Raw genomic sequence first — 14368 nt, forward strand, 5'->3', positions numbered from 1 at the left:
AAGCACTGGGGATTTGCAGGAGATTATACTTTTTAAAATTTCCTGTGTACTCTGAACCTGACAATTTGTGCGTGTGCACAAAGGAAGGGGAGGAAACAGGGGCGATAAACAGCAAGGGGCCTAGGGGTGTCTGCTATGTAAATCCAGCCCTGGCCCTAGAGTCTTCTGTGAGTAGCAGCCTATCGAGCTGTGTTGCAAACCACCATATAGGACTAACAACCTATTTTGTCTTTGATCTGAAAATGTGCCAATTTATGCTAATCTATGCGACAGTAAAGAGAAAAGGTGAAGTTGTACATGTGAAACCATGTACTAGGCATAAAAAACAATTGCATTTACTAGACTCCAGGCATATTCTGAGGATTGTGCTGGTACTTGGTCACCCTCTTGTGGGAATATACATATATTTTTTTTTTTAAGACCTATATTTACATGGTTCTTCATTATGCACTGGACTTGGTGCTAACTTGCACAATGACCTTCCCTTCTAAAGGTATTTTGTGCTGTTAGGGATCAACTCAGTTTAGGATTTGGGTCAGGAAGCAGCCAAATCCCAGTACTTCTTTTAAGGCAGCACTTTTTTGTCATCTATATAACACATTGAAGGAGCAAAATGTGTGATACGAAATGTGTTATGTGTGATACGAAATTTAAGTAACCAAAATGCAATTCTTCCAAGAATTGACCCATGGCTCAATACTTCTGCAGTTCACAATTGGCTGCAAGTCTTTTGCGATGATGTCCCTTTGTTTGGAAGTGATTGTTGCCCATTCCACAGGAAATCAGGTGATGTTATTAAATCTCATTTATACAGTAGGTTGGTGGCTGTGCCAATTTGCAATCTACTAAATGAGTTTACATTGTTCCGAGCTAGTTAGCTACAGCCGCTCTGCTGCATGGTGAATTGGGGTTGGCCTTGCACACTGAACATAGATATCTTTTTACCATGATGCTTTTGCAGGTAACCTTAATATACAGTTAGTACAAAGTTGAGTTGCACTTAATCGTTTAGGGAATTTATCAAGGTTTGCATTTGAATTTTTGCCACAATTCAAATTGTATTTTCAAAAACTCTGGTTTATAAGCAAAAAAAAACAAAACTTGAAAACTCGAATGCAAAAAAAAAACGCATCTAAAACCTAGCGAGGCAATGTAGAAGTCAGTGGGAGTTTACTAGGCAAAAATCAAGCCATTTTTTAATTGGAGATTTTCTACTTTTCGAGATTTTCTACTTTTCGAGATTTTCTACTTTTCGAGATTTTACTTTTCAAGTTTGTAAACCCACAAATTTGAGTTTATAAACTTGAAATATTCAAGTTTTTTTTACAATTGTATTCAACTGAGTTTTTTACATTCAGATTTTTCCACTAATAAGCCAACATGAGTTTTTTTAAATTGTTTATTCAAAGTAAAAAAAAAACCTCACAAATATGATCTTTTAAAGAATGAGCCCATACGTGTTTTGATGAAATTTGCTGACATTTAACACACATTATAACCTCACTCGGTTAGTTGCACAAGGTTGTGCAGCTGAAACAATGTACAGCATCACTAGACACTGTCAAAGGCTTAGCACAATTTTGTGAAATATTTCAATACCTTTTTGTAAAAAAGGTGTAAATATTTTTATAAATGTGCAAGTAAACTTTTATCAGGGATTAAAAATAAATACAAACCGTTTTAAAGCATGGCTTTAGCCTTACCTCACTTCCACTCTTCTGAAAAGGAATACAGGGGAACGGGGGTACACAAGGATTTCCAGGCTTCAGGCTGCTCTGCTTTTAGATATTTTAAACTTTGCGACACTAAAAACTGTTTTAGAAAACAACAATTGTAGGCGTGGCTTGTTTCTGCATTCACTGAAGGATATATAGTGAATAAGCACAGAAGGCGGTGATTCACTTTCTTTATTTAATGTAACCAAACAAAATTCTCTTTTCATAAAGAGGGCACACTTTGCAGCTGAAATCACAAACAGAAATTCATAGCTTCAAGCGCACATATACATACTGACTGTACAGGGTAGAAAAAGTAAATAGCATGAACCCACTGGATGATAGGATTACATTCGCTTCAGTTTGCAGGATGCAAGTAGCCATCTTACAACCAACATCAGATTTTTATTATAATACACTAGTCCCACTTTTTATTGTACATTAAATATATGACAGAACTTTTCTGCTGTTTGGTTTAAACAGTATGTAACATGCAACTGATGCAGTATTTACAGCAAAGTTTCCAGTAGCTACAATTTACATAACAAGCAGTTCTGTGGTTCAGTAACAAGTGCTTAATTTAAGATTGAACCCCCAAGTAATGCCTCCATATCAATTCCTTGTACTACTGGTTGAAATAAAATATTATCACCTACATTAGTGCTGGTTATTTGGTTAAGAAATTGTCACTAATCGAGGTCATAATCTGCCGCCAACCCACAATATTGACAGCACTCAAGCCCAGTTCCAGGTTACATTATTGGAAGGCTACCAGCAAATACATTTAAACTGGGGTAATCCATAACCAGCATTTTTCACAGTTTGTAATGAGGTGTGGATTCTACACAGACACAGTATGGCTGACGCTTCAAGCTTGGTAAAGTTCAGTTTGTCGCACATTCAATAACAACGAAGAATGTTTAGCATTATCTAAGGCAAATCAGTTTTTCTGGGTTTTTTTTAACATTGTTTATAACGCAAAATAATTCAATTTATATTTTTCTGTAATAAAAATGGAAGGTGTGTTAAATGAAAGTGCAATGGGTCAGCATGACCCACATTATAACAACAAACTACAGAAACAGAGATGCACTGCTGTCATTGCTATTGAATCAGTGTAGAGACAGAGGAGACTCTATACAGTTAATGCAGTGACACCAAGTGAAGTTAAGTAGTGGTTTTGTACAGTATATTTGATAGCTGTAGCCTTTTATCAAAAATGGATCATCAATAATCGTCAGTTCTACCTATGAAGTTTACAGTATCTTGGGGGGGCGGGGGGGTTATTTAAGAAGTCTGCTGCAAGAGAAATTTTGGTCAGTGAGAGCCCCATGCACATAAAATAGAATGTATCATTCAAAAAATCTAATTTGCACATGTTAGAATAAAAAAAAAACTTTTAGCTCACTAAATGAAATGCTATGTTTGTATAAAAAAAAGAAGCAAATAAAGCTTTTTAAATACACATTTTCTACTTGTACATGAAGAATTCTATAAACATAACCGTAAATTGGAGTATTTTTGCCTCGTTAATTTTGATTTTAGGAATTCCTTTAACTGGAAATGTATTATTATTAGAGGAAATCTGCAGTAATTTAGAGTTCTTATTAAAACTATTGAATCCTGTAACAGTAAATAGCACTCATTCAGCAAAGAAAATTAAAAAAAAAAAAATTGGGTACAGTATAATCATTATTTAAACTGTTTATGCTCTTTGCTTTATTGGGGGGGGGCACACTGTGTTTAATTGTGGGAATTTAATTACCAAATGAAACATAAGTTGAGTATGTTCTTGCCTTTGGCATTTAAATAAACAAAAAAAGAAGAAAAAAAAAGTGTCCTTGACCAGCATGGAGCCTGAACAGTTTCTATGTGTGATGCTGGTTACTACACTGACTACACTGATATTAAGCCTCTCTATTTGGGGTATGCACCATTGTTTATGTAATAAAATGCATTATGTTTGCCCAGGAGCAGTAACCCATACCAACCAATAGGCAGGTAGCATTTACTAGTCACCTGCTTTAAAGCAAAAATCTTATTGGTTGCTATGGTTTATTGCTCCTGGGCAATCTCAGTGTATTTTATTACATATGGGGTTGTGTGTCTTACCATAACTTCTAGTGCATGCATAAAACCATTGTTATGTTATTAAGCCAATCGTGCATCGGTTTATTCTATTACGGGAGCAAAGCCGGACCCTCAAATAAAGCAGGGTGGAGTACAACAACATGATGAAGCAGATAATCAACATATATATGCGTGTTATGTTTTCAGAACTTAAATTTAACAGGAACACTGTCCTACAGATAGGTGTAAGGATTGGTAACAATGTTACAAAACCTAAACTCCAGGAAAAAAAACTTTTATGGGCCAGATTGCCTCCCTTTGTGTAATAAGACTCCAATGAGTACCATTAAACTTCCAAGAATACAAGCTGAAAGCACTATTTTTTTTCCAATTCACTCTTACCCACCAAAGACTCTGACACGGTAACCAGCTAATATGAGGCTTACATCTAAAGCAAACAATGGCTTTAGGGGTCCCAGAAAATAAGCTAGTTTGACATTTGTTTAAATGGTTTCTGCAACAAGAGTTGCACAACCACTTCTAATTTCTGAGGGTTCCTTTGACAAAAGGATTTGTTACATGAACGTTATGCAACAGGAATCTCCGACCACCAGAAGGTTATATAAAGCAGCACTGTAGTTATATTACTATATACATGTATAAAAATCCAAGTAAACATTTTGCTTAGTTTTTCAATCCAAATACTCAAGAAACAAGCCAGAAACGGATTAACAGTGTTCTTCATAAGTCTGATACTGATTTATTCCTGAGTATCATCAAAATAACACTATATTGATCAACTGAACGTGCAGTAAATGTAAATATGCTGGTCCGGTCTGGTAAAATAGAGCATCTTGTTTTCAAGTTCTTAGATCCAGTGCATAGAATACATTAAAACCTGAGCACAGCATTGTGTATTAACAATGTTAAACAGCAAAGAGGACTAGAGTGTAAAGTTTGCATGTCTGGATCAGGTAAGTTACAGGGTGATGTTTAATCAATAGGTAGTCATAGACCTGGGATTCAAAGCTTTTGCTTATTTTGGGTTTTTTTTAATTAGCGTTTTAAAGGCACCTATTTAAGAGTTCATAAATAAAGCACGACAAGAGTTCAATAAATGAATGGTTGCAAAAAGAGTAATGAATACAGCCATCTTTAAACCTATTTAGTGGACTGGACACTAATTCTGGCTTTAAGAAAATTATACTTTGCAAATACACCATCTCCTATTAAAAGTATAAGGCTTTATCTCGTTCTACCACAGCACACAGCTGAATCAGTCACTGGAAATCAAAAATTATTTTTAAATGTGATTTAAGAAAAGGGAATTAAATTAAAGTTTTGGTAAATGCTTAATGTTTAACTGGTTTTGTGTACATTCGATTTAGTAGGCGGAACAATCAAAACATAAAAAAGTAACACAAAATCCCAAACTATTCCAACCTCTTCTTGCAGGTTATCATGCAAATATTATTATATGCTACCTTTTAAACGTTTAATACATATTCTTGTGTAATGGAGAAAACTTTACATTACATAAGGCAATCTAACACTGCTGAGGGCTCAGGTTATCAATGGACTGGCCTTCTGGGACAGATGCATTAATCTAGTACTGCATGACCCGTCATTACAGAAGGGGCATTGTCAATATTTCTGCCTGTTATATTCAAAGCCTGATCAAGATTTCTCTCTGGCATCCTGCCCTAAAAAGACTTAGGAAGAACACTGTTGGGTTCACCCCCGTCACATGAGCACATCAACATCTCCTTCATGGTCTTCTTCATTCACTTTCACTGAGAGCACTTCCTCGTTAAGGAATAAGCCACTAATTCTTTCCTTTCTGGCTTGCCTCTGTTCTTTCAGCTGTCTTTTGCGCAGGGCTTTCTGCTGCAGCTTCCGCTGTTTAGAACGTTTCTGAAAAAGGAATAAAACAACATAATGAGATTGGTGCATACACATGACCAAAACAAAGCACTAAACCTTGAATAATTTAAGTCTATTTAGTTACCACCCTACTCAGGCAAATAGTATTAAGTACAGTACTGTATATACAAATTTGTTACAATAAGTTATTTGATGACAATTCAAACATTTATCAGCTTATTAAAAGGCAAATACATGAAAAAAATACATCCTTCATAAATATTAATAATCATCAGTGGAAGATTGCTTTGGTACATGTAGCTAACTGTAACATAAAATGATGTATTGATGACAAACCTATATGTCTTACAGTATCGGCATACGTCTTGATAGAAGTCAGTCCCCTGCCTTGACATTCCATAATTATTAACCCAATTGTTTCTGACCAAAGTCAAAATAAATATAAAATCAATTCTATGGTTTGAAATTACTATTTTGTATGTTTACTGGCTACATGAACTGTATACAAATACTTTGTATAGCGTGGCAGAACCGGTATAAGTATGTTCCATGACAACTATGAGACTGCAAATCAACAGGTTGCACATGAGACATTAGTGCAAAGAGCTCCACAATATCTTTTTCATTCCTTAGGAGCAATTTTGCTTTAAAAAAAAAGAAAAAAAAAAGAGAAAAAGTGCTCCACCATTTTGATTCTGCATATAGGGAATAAGCTGTTCTCATTAGTTTAAAACTTGGCATCAACGAATAAAAGCATTGGAGTTACACTGAAAAAAGGATCTGCAGTATTAGAAAGACCAGGAGTTCACAACCTTTTTTACCTGTGAGCCACATTAAGGGGCACATTTACTTAGGGTCGAATATCGAGTGTTAATTAACCCTTGATATTTGACCGTCAAAGTAAAATCCTTCGACTTCGAATATCGAAGTCGAAGGATTTACCGCATTTCCTACGATCGAAGGAAAAATAGTTCGATCAAACGATTAAATCCATCGTTCAAACGATTTTCCTTTGATCAGAAAATTGTTAGGAAGCCTATGGGGACCTTCCCCTTAGGCTAACATTGATGTACGGTAGGTTTTAGGTGGCGAAGTACTTGGTCGAAGTTTTTTTTAAAGAGACAGTACTTCAACTATCGAATGGTCGAACGATTTATAGTTCGAATCGTTCCAATCGAAGTCAAAGTTGTAGTCAAAGTAGCCAATTCGATGGTCGAATGTAGCCAAAAAAACATTCGAAATTCGAAGTTTTTTTTCTTCTATTCCTTCACTCGAGCTAAGTAAATGTGCCCCTAAATGTAAGACAAGCTGGAGGGCAACACAAGCATGCAAAAAGTTCCTGGAGGCGCAAATTAAGGGCTGTTATTAGCTATTTGGTAGCCCCTATGTGGACTGGCAGCCTACAGGAGGCTCTGTTTGGCAATATATCTGTTTTTTATGCAACCAAAACTTGCCTGGAATTCAAATATAAGCACCTGCTTTGAGCAAGGCCATAGTAACAGAAATGTGTCATTGTGCCATGTATCTCACACTGCTTTAAAGTGTAGTTCTCTTTTAAGTAAAATTACATTGTGCTATAGAAAGTCCCGCTCTTTTCAATAAGTCTTTAATTTTTTTTTTATTTAGCTTCCATTTCTGACCTTCTGTCCTCTTTCTTGTTTTTAAAATGGAGTTCACCCCGACAGCCAAAAAATTGCTACTTTTTAATGTTTCAGTTCAAGCCTTCTCCTATTTATCTTTCAGTGCTTTATACAAACCACAGCCAGGTTGCTACATTAAAGAGAACACTGGTAACCAGATAACTGCTAAAATTCCAAACTGGCGTTATGCTGAGCAAATAACTAAATAACTCAATAGCTACTAAAAAAAACACATAAAAACAAAGGCCAATGGTACAATTGTCTCAGAACAGCACCGTAAATAAAGATAACATTTAAAAACTACCTCTTTAAATGTGTTAAAGCTACAAAAAAAAAAGAAAACAATGATACAAAATTACAAATGCACAATGTACCTTCGAATCTCGAATTCTCTCTGCTGCACTTGCAGACAAATTGTTATCGCTGTGTGTTCGGCTCATATTGGCACTGGAATTTGAAGCAGAATTACCACCACTAGACCCGGTGCTACTGGCTGTACTGACCATACTTGCACTGCTGCTGCTCACACTGGCTCCGCTCACTCCACTAGTGCTTGCTGTGCTGTAGCTGGTTCTTTTCCAGCTCTCTCGTGTACAGCGTTGTCGAGGACTGTGCTCTTTGATATAGCTCCTTACCTTTAATTAAAGATTACATTTTGAAAAAATAAAGCGTTGAGATTTTTTTCCCTTTGATTACTTAAATAATTATGCATATATCACCTGACTAAATTTTACTGCTGCCTGCTGGGAATATTCAAAGGACATCAACTACATTTTACTTACCTTTCTACTGGCATCCCTTGCACAAATTCCTGTTCTCGCATGCATACTAGTGTAAACCCAGCAATTGTCTTCCCTTTTATTTTAAGATTAGTTTTATCTTAATTTAATCTACCAATACAAAAAAAGTGGATTTATATATCTTAATTATATATCCTACTAGTAAAGGAAAACTATACCCCCCGAACAATGTAGGTCTCTATAAATATATATTGCATAAAACAGCTCATATGTAAAACCCGGATTCATGTTACTACTAAAATTTATATTTTTATGAAAATACTATATTGTGTGTCATTGGGTAGTACTAAATAGAAAATTGCCATTTTAAAAAATATGGTGTCCCTAGGGATCCTAGGATTCACAGTGCACACAAACAAACCATACATGTTAGGTCACATGAGCCAATTAATAGATAGAGTTTTGTCTTTTGTTTCCACACTTCTTCCTTTTACACTTAGGTCGAATTTCAAATTTATGCGATTTTTTTTTTTTTACTTTAATGGAAGGTTATTTATGAAAAACTCGGACGTCTAATTTTCCAACCTGAAAATTCAAATATAATTTGAATAAAGTTTTCCTCCAAAAAAAAAACAAAAAAAAAAACTTGAATGTCAGGAAGGCAATTAACATATTCAAATGGTTAGAACGACCTCTGTCATTGACTTGTACATGAACTCAGCAGGTTTTACCATTTGGACCTTAATAAATCTGCCCTTAGATACTAGTATTTTTGGTCAGGTGATCTCTGAGGCAGCACAGAGACCATCACAAAATGGTGGTTCAAGGCAAGAGATGCAAAAATGGCAGTATTCACTGAAATCCGTAAACCAGTTTGGTAAGATTGTTTAATATGCCACTTAATTTTATATAAACAATCTGCTATTCATTTTGGGAGTATAGTTTTCCTTTAACGTACTCATTTATTTAAGGGCAAACTCTGCAAAGGCTAGGAGATTCTACAAAACAAATATGTATGCCAACCAGAGGAATTATGTAACAACTTTTCCACCAGCTAGCTGGTGGGTTTAGTTTAATATTTTTCCAAAAACAATGTTTCTCAACATCTAAGCTATAATATATAAGACTGATTTCCAACTGTATTACTTCATCTCTTAGGTACCATTAAATTATTACTGTGTGAAATTAAAATGTCCAGTTTTACACAACATACAAAAGATGCAGCGCTACTAATTAATGAATCCATTAATAGGTCCATTAATACATTCTGTCCACCAACCTGCTTCAGTTTTTCATCAGTGAGACAATTGAGTTCAATAATAAATTCACTGTCAGTAGGAGAAATCTGTGCAGTGGGATCAATAATCTTAATGATGTCTAGTTGCTCACGAAGTCCCATCTCTGTGCTGACCTTACGACTGAGATATTCAATATATTCAACCTGGAGAAAGCATATAGTAAACAATTGTTCGAAAACTTATTTTAAACACAATCTAGAGATGCAGTAGATGTATTTTTTGAGGGTACAATCAATTATGACTTAACCAAAATGTTGTCTTTCCATTGCACTAAACAACCCGTTTGACTTTACTGACAGAAAGGTATAAAATACTATTTATTGCAAGAAAGAAGTGCTCTGTATGTATTGGTACCAAAGAAATATATAGTAAAAATAAGGCATTAACTTTTCCAAAAGGAAAAAAATGCTTATGTTTTATAGATTATTGTCCCGGTCATTCCATAGAAGCAGAAACACCCTGCACAGCACTTGGATCTTGTCCATTTTTATAGAAGCATTAAATGTACCTAATCTTTTCATAAAAACTAACAAATGAAATTAAAATAAACAAACCTTAAGTGTGTGTGTTTGCTAATAAGCCCAAAAACTATGCTTATGGACAAATACAACCATTTCACTGCTGGCATTAAGGGGCTGTGCTACCTGTTCGTCATTTGTCATTGCACTCCATGGAAGCTCATCCAGGTTCCGGTGCTTATTCTTCTTTTTGGATGGGAGGCATGGGGAGTTGGGTATGCTGGGTATGATATCTGACAGCACATCACTCCCACTTGCAATATCACTGCCTGGCAACTTAGAAAATAAAAGATGAAATTAGTATCTTACTTTTGCACTGCATAATATTTAAGATAAATAACTTAAAAAGTATAATTTGCTTTAAAATGTTACTGGACTTAAGACTGTAAGCTCTGCAGGGCAGAAACCTCCTGCCTACTATGTCTCTTAATCTCTGTATATTTATACAATTTTATTTATTATAATGTTTGCTCCTGTGTGCACTACTGATACTGTAAGGTTCTATAGCATTGTGTATCCTTGTGGCTCTTTATAAATAAAATTCTACATATTCAAGTATACTGGGCTTATTTAAAAACAAGGAAATGTTCTGACAAACTCTGAACTTTGTAACAAAAAGGTATCTTACATTTTTTTGTAGACTACTGTACTCTCCATGGTGGCAGCAGCAGACAAAAAAAACGCGGGGTGGGTGTCTAACATTAGTCAAAGTACCATTCTTCTCACTGGAAAAACGGTTTACCTTTTTCAGATAACCCATAAACTAAGATGGGCATTACTGTCCCCATGGCCTATAAATAGAGGAAGCAGACCCCACAGTCGCAGGGGGGCCTGGGGAAAAGGGGGGCCCGGACTGCAGGGTCTGCTTCCTCTATAGCCAATAAGAACATCCCCCTTCCCCGGCCGCTCTCCTACTTGCAGTGCGGAGCAGTGCGCGTCGGCACGGGCCGGATAGTGGGCAGGAAGTGAACGGGAGGATGGGGATCGGAGTGCGCTGGGCCCCTCTGAAGATTTTTTTGCAGAGTGGCCCAGCAGCTCTAGTTACACCACTGACTGTGCCATTTTCAGGAAAAATGGAAGTCTACCAATAATCAAGCAGCATCATTAATACTGTTCCTGTGTTCAGTGCTTACCTGCCATTCAAATTCACTGTCAGACCAGTCCCAGTAAGTACTAATAGAGGAAGAAACATCACTGCACACACTGCCTTCTGGGAACAAGTCAAACGATGTGAAATCTTGGTCATCCAGAAGGGAATAGCAGTCATCTTGGTCTCCAACTGAGACAGAGGAAAATAATTCCTCACTGCATTCAGAGCTTGCAACACTCGTCCCACAAGATGTTAGATTCCACCTTAAAATACACACAAGAAAGCTTTAGAAAGGATACAGAGTTTTGTGAGGAAGTTAAATCATTGTCGTGCTGAATAAAATAGATTCCACACTTAGCTAAACTGCACAATTAATATGGGACTTCAGCTGCAGTTGCCCAAGTGAGACAGCTAGTTCCAGCTGAAGTGCAAAAGTGAAGCCATATGTATGAATAAGAAGGTTTGCTTATTAATAGACCCAAATACTAATGGGTATTGATGGGTGGTTGAAGTTCAAAAGAGACTACGACATGTATAAGGAAACAAAAGTTCAGGGTCCAATGGGTAATAAAAGTGATCAGCTGTGTGATTGTCAAACCACTTAATTCTTCAAAACTTGTTGAGGTCTGGATAAAGATTGGTAAATTGCTAATGTGGTGCCATTATTCAAAAAGGGATCCAGTTGTTAGCCTGAACACTATAGGCCTTCTAGTTTGAAATTAGCGGTAGGAAAGCTTTTGGAGGGTCTAATAAAGCATAAGATATCTGACAATCACACTTACAAAACTATGAGCAAGTGCCACTAGGGTTTTATGAGCAACAGATCTTGCCAGACTAATTTCATTGCCATCTATGAGGAGGTGAGCAGGAACACAGACTCCGGGATGGCAATGGATGTAATAAATTTACACTTTGTGAACACATTTAATACTGCATCACACCATTACTGATTAAATTAAGAGAAAAAAGCCTGGAATATAATATTTGTAGTTGGACAAAGAACTAGCTGAGGGAAAGATTACAAAGAAGGGGGGGTGTTAAATGGGTTGTTTTGCAATTCAAGCAGTGTTGTTAGTGTAAAGTACCACCAGGGGTCTGTCCTTTGCTTTTTAATTGAAATTGCCATTGTAAGTAGTCTCTAGTTTTGCTGTTGATAAGTTTTGTGAAACTATCATTTCCATTCAGGATGCTGGCAATTTGCAAAGACTAAACTGGAGAATTTGGAAGAAAACAAACAAATGAGGTCCAGTAGTGATAAATGCAAGGTTATATGCTTCAGTAGAAATAACATAAATGTGAGTTACCACTAAATGGTTGTGTTGGGGTTTCCATAATTAAAAAGGTTTTGAGGATATTTGTGCGTGACAACCTGTGTAAAGGTGGCCATATAAGCTGGCAGCTCTTTACCTCCAAGACTGCGGAGGTACCCAGCAACTTATTGGGCCAACCAAAAAACAGCAAGGTATCAACGCCCTTCAGATTTGAGAAAGTGAACTTGAAGCAGTGTGGTTGGTTCTTCACCTGCTTTCTATTAATGCCTTTCAAAGTGGCTTGGGTGACTGCTTAGGAAAGCATACTATCCAAGTCGTGAGGGCAGCACTCTACACTCAAAATCAAAATGAATAGAATAGTAACAGTACTCCTTTATTGCCCAATCATTTTTAAAACAGCTTGTTAAAATATCCTAGTATGGTACCTAGTATGGCAGTTGCACCCATGAAAAAAAAGCAGCAAAATAAGTGGCAAGGGCAACTTTTTCAGGTTGTTTATAGGCCAAAGTGAGCGTGCTATGTTTCTAGTGCCAGTGTGGCTTTAGCATAGGGCCAGTAATAGATCTATAATACACAAAAGCCATGAATATCTTGTAAATTATATCCTTATAAACGGTGAGTTGTGATGTCATCAGTTATAAACTGTGAGTTCTGTCATTTCTGTCACATGACTCACTGAAATTTGTGTATTATAATAAAGTACCCCAGTTGCAAAATATGAGGGTATTGGAAGTTACCTCAGAGTTCCATGACCTGTATAAAAACACTCACCCCTCGGCCTCGTGTTTTTATATATCATGAAACTCCTCTAACTTTTAATATCCTTATGATTTACAAGAGGGAGCACTTTATTCACTATATAATACACAAAAGCCATGAATATCTTGTAAATTATATCCTTATAAACGGTGAGTTCTGATGTAATTTCTGTCACATGACTCACTTGTGTATTATAACAAAGTAACCCCTGTTGCAAAATATAAGGATTTTATAAGTTACCTCGGAGTTCCAAGACTTGTATAAAAACACTCTGCCTTCGGCCTCGTGTTTTTATATGGTCACGAAACTCCTGGGTAACTTATAATGATATCCTTATAATTTACAAGAGGGGGCACTTTATTCACTATATGATACACAAAAGCCACAAACATCTTGTAAATTATATCCTAATAAACGGTGAGTTCTGATGTCATCAGTTATAAACAGTGAGTTCTGATGTCATTTCTGTCACATGACTCACTGAATCTTGTGTATTATAATAAATAAAGTACCCGGTGTTGCAAAATGAGGATATTAGGTTACCTCGAAGTTCCATGACCTCGGTAACTTCGAATATCCTTATATTTTACAAGAGGGGGTACTTTATTCACTATATAAACAAGTTCTGAGTGTTCTTTTGCCGTCTGAGAAAATCACAGGCCCCCACCTACATAAAACACGTCCTAGTTTAAAACTAGTTGCTGAGTAAACACTAGTCAAGCAAAGAGCCACGTTTCACACAAGTCAGAGTAAAGTTACGGAGCACATGTTACTCCTGACAGGAACAGTGAGGCCCCTTCCCCAGAGCAACAAGTAGGAAGAAACCCACTGTAACACACATGGAAGGTGTCTCTGTATAACACACACACACACACACACAATAGCAAACAATATGGAACGTATACTCTTCCTATAGAGCTTGTCAGCCCTGGGATTCTGGGAAGGGCTGTTGTCCCACCTGTTGGAATGGAAGCGGTGCAGCCGGGGGTCAGTCCGGTGGCAGGAGGAGAGCTGGCAGCCGAAATCACTGACATCCAAGCAGCCCTCCTCGCTCACACTGCCCCTCTGGGACAGCAAGGGAAAAGGCTCGTCCGGGGCCAGGAACTTCTCATAAAGCCCTTCCGACATGTTTGCGTGGAATTGCTGATCACAGCAAAGCCGGCCCGGAGCTCTTACATAACCGCGATGATTACATGTGCCACCGGCGTATCTGCGGCCAATTCTTCTCTCTTGGCATTCATCTCATGCTGCAGGGCCGCCACTGTTACATATAATCAGTCCGCCCACTGGACACAGCGAGACCTGGGACTGTTAGTTCCGCCCCAATGCGCTGCTGCGGTTCCTAGGCCCTTCCAGATCGCTGTAACACCCAACAAGTGGGAC

The 14368-nt window shown here is 37.1% G+C and overlaps 1 protein-coding gene across 1 annotated transcript; it reads right to left on the minus strand.

The window, feature by feature from the left end:
- Positions 1-4513: 4513 nt before the first annotated feature.
- On the minus strand, positions 4514-14331 carry fam199x.S (family with sequence similarity 199, X-linked S homeolog). Its single transcript, NM_001093271.1, is given in 6 exon segments — positions 4514-5699; positions 7684-7944; positions 9329-9490; positions 9992-10141; positions 10999-11218; positions 13944-14331. Coding segments are annotated over 6 exon segments (1134 nt in total). The 5' UTR covers positions 14114-14331; the 3' UTR covers positions 4514-5528.
- Positions 14332-14368: the final 37 nt, after the last annotated feature.

Source organism: Xenopus laevis, chromosome 8S (assembly GCF_017654675.1).
Source record: "Xenopus laevis strain J_2021 chromosome 8S, Xenopus_laevis_v10.1, whole genome shotgun sequence".
In the NCBI taxonomy this organism is placed as follows: Eukaryota; Metazoa; Chordata; class Amphibia; order Anura; family Pipidae; genus Xenopus; species Xenopus laevis.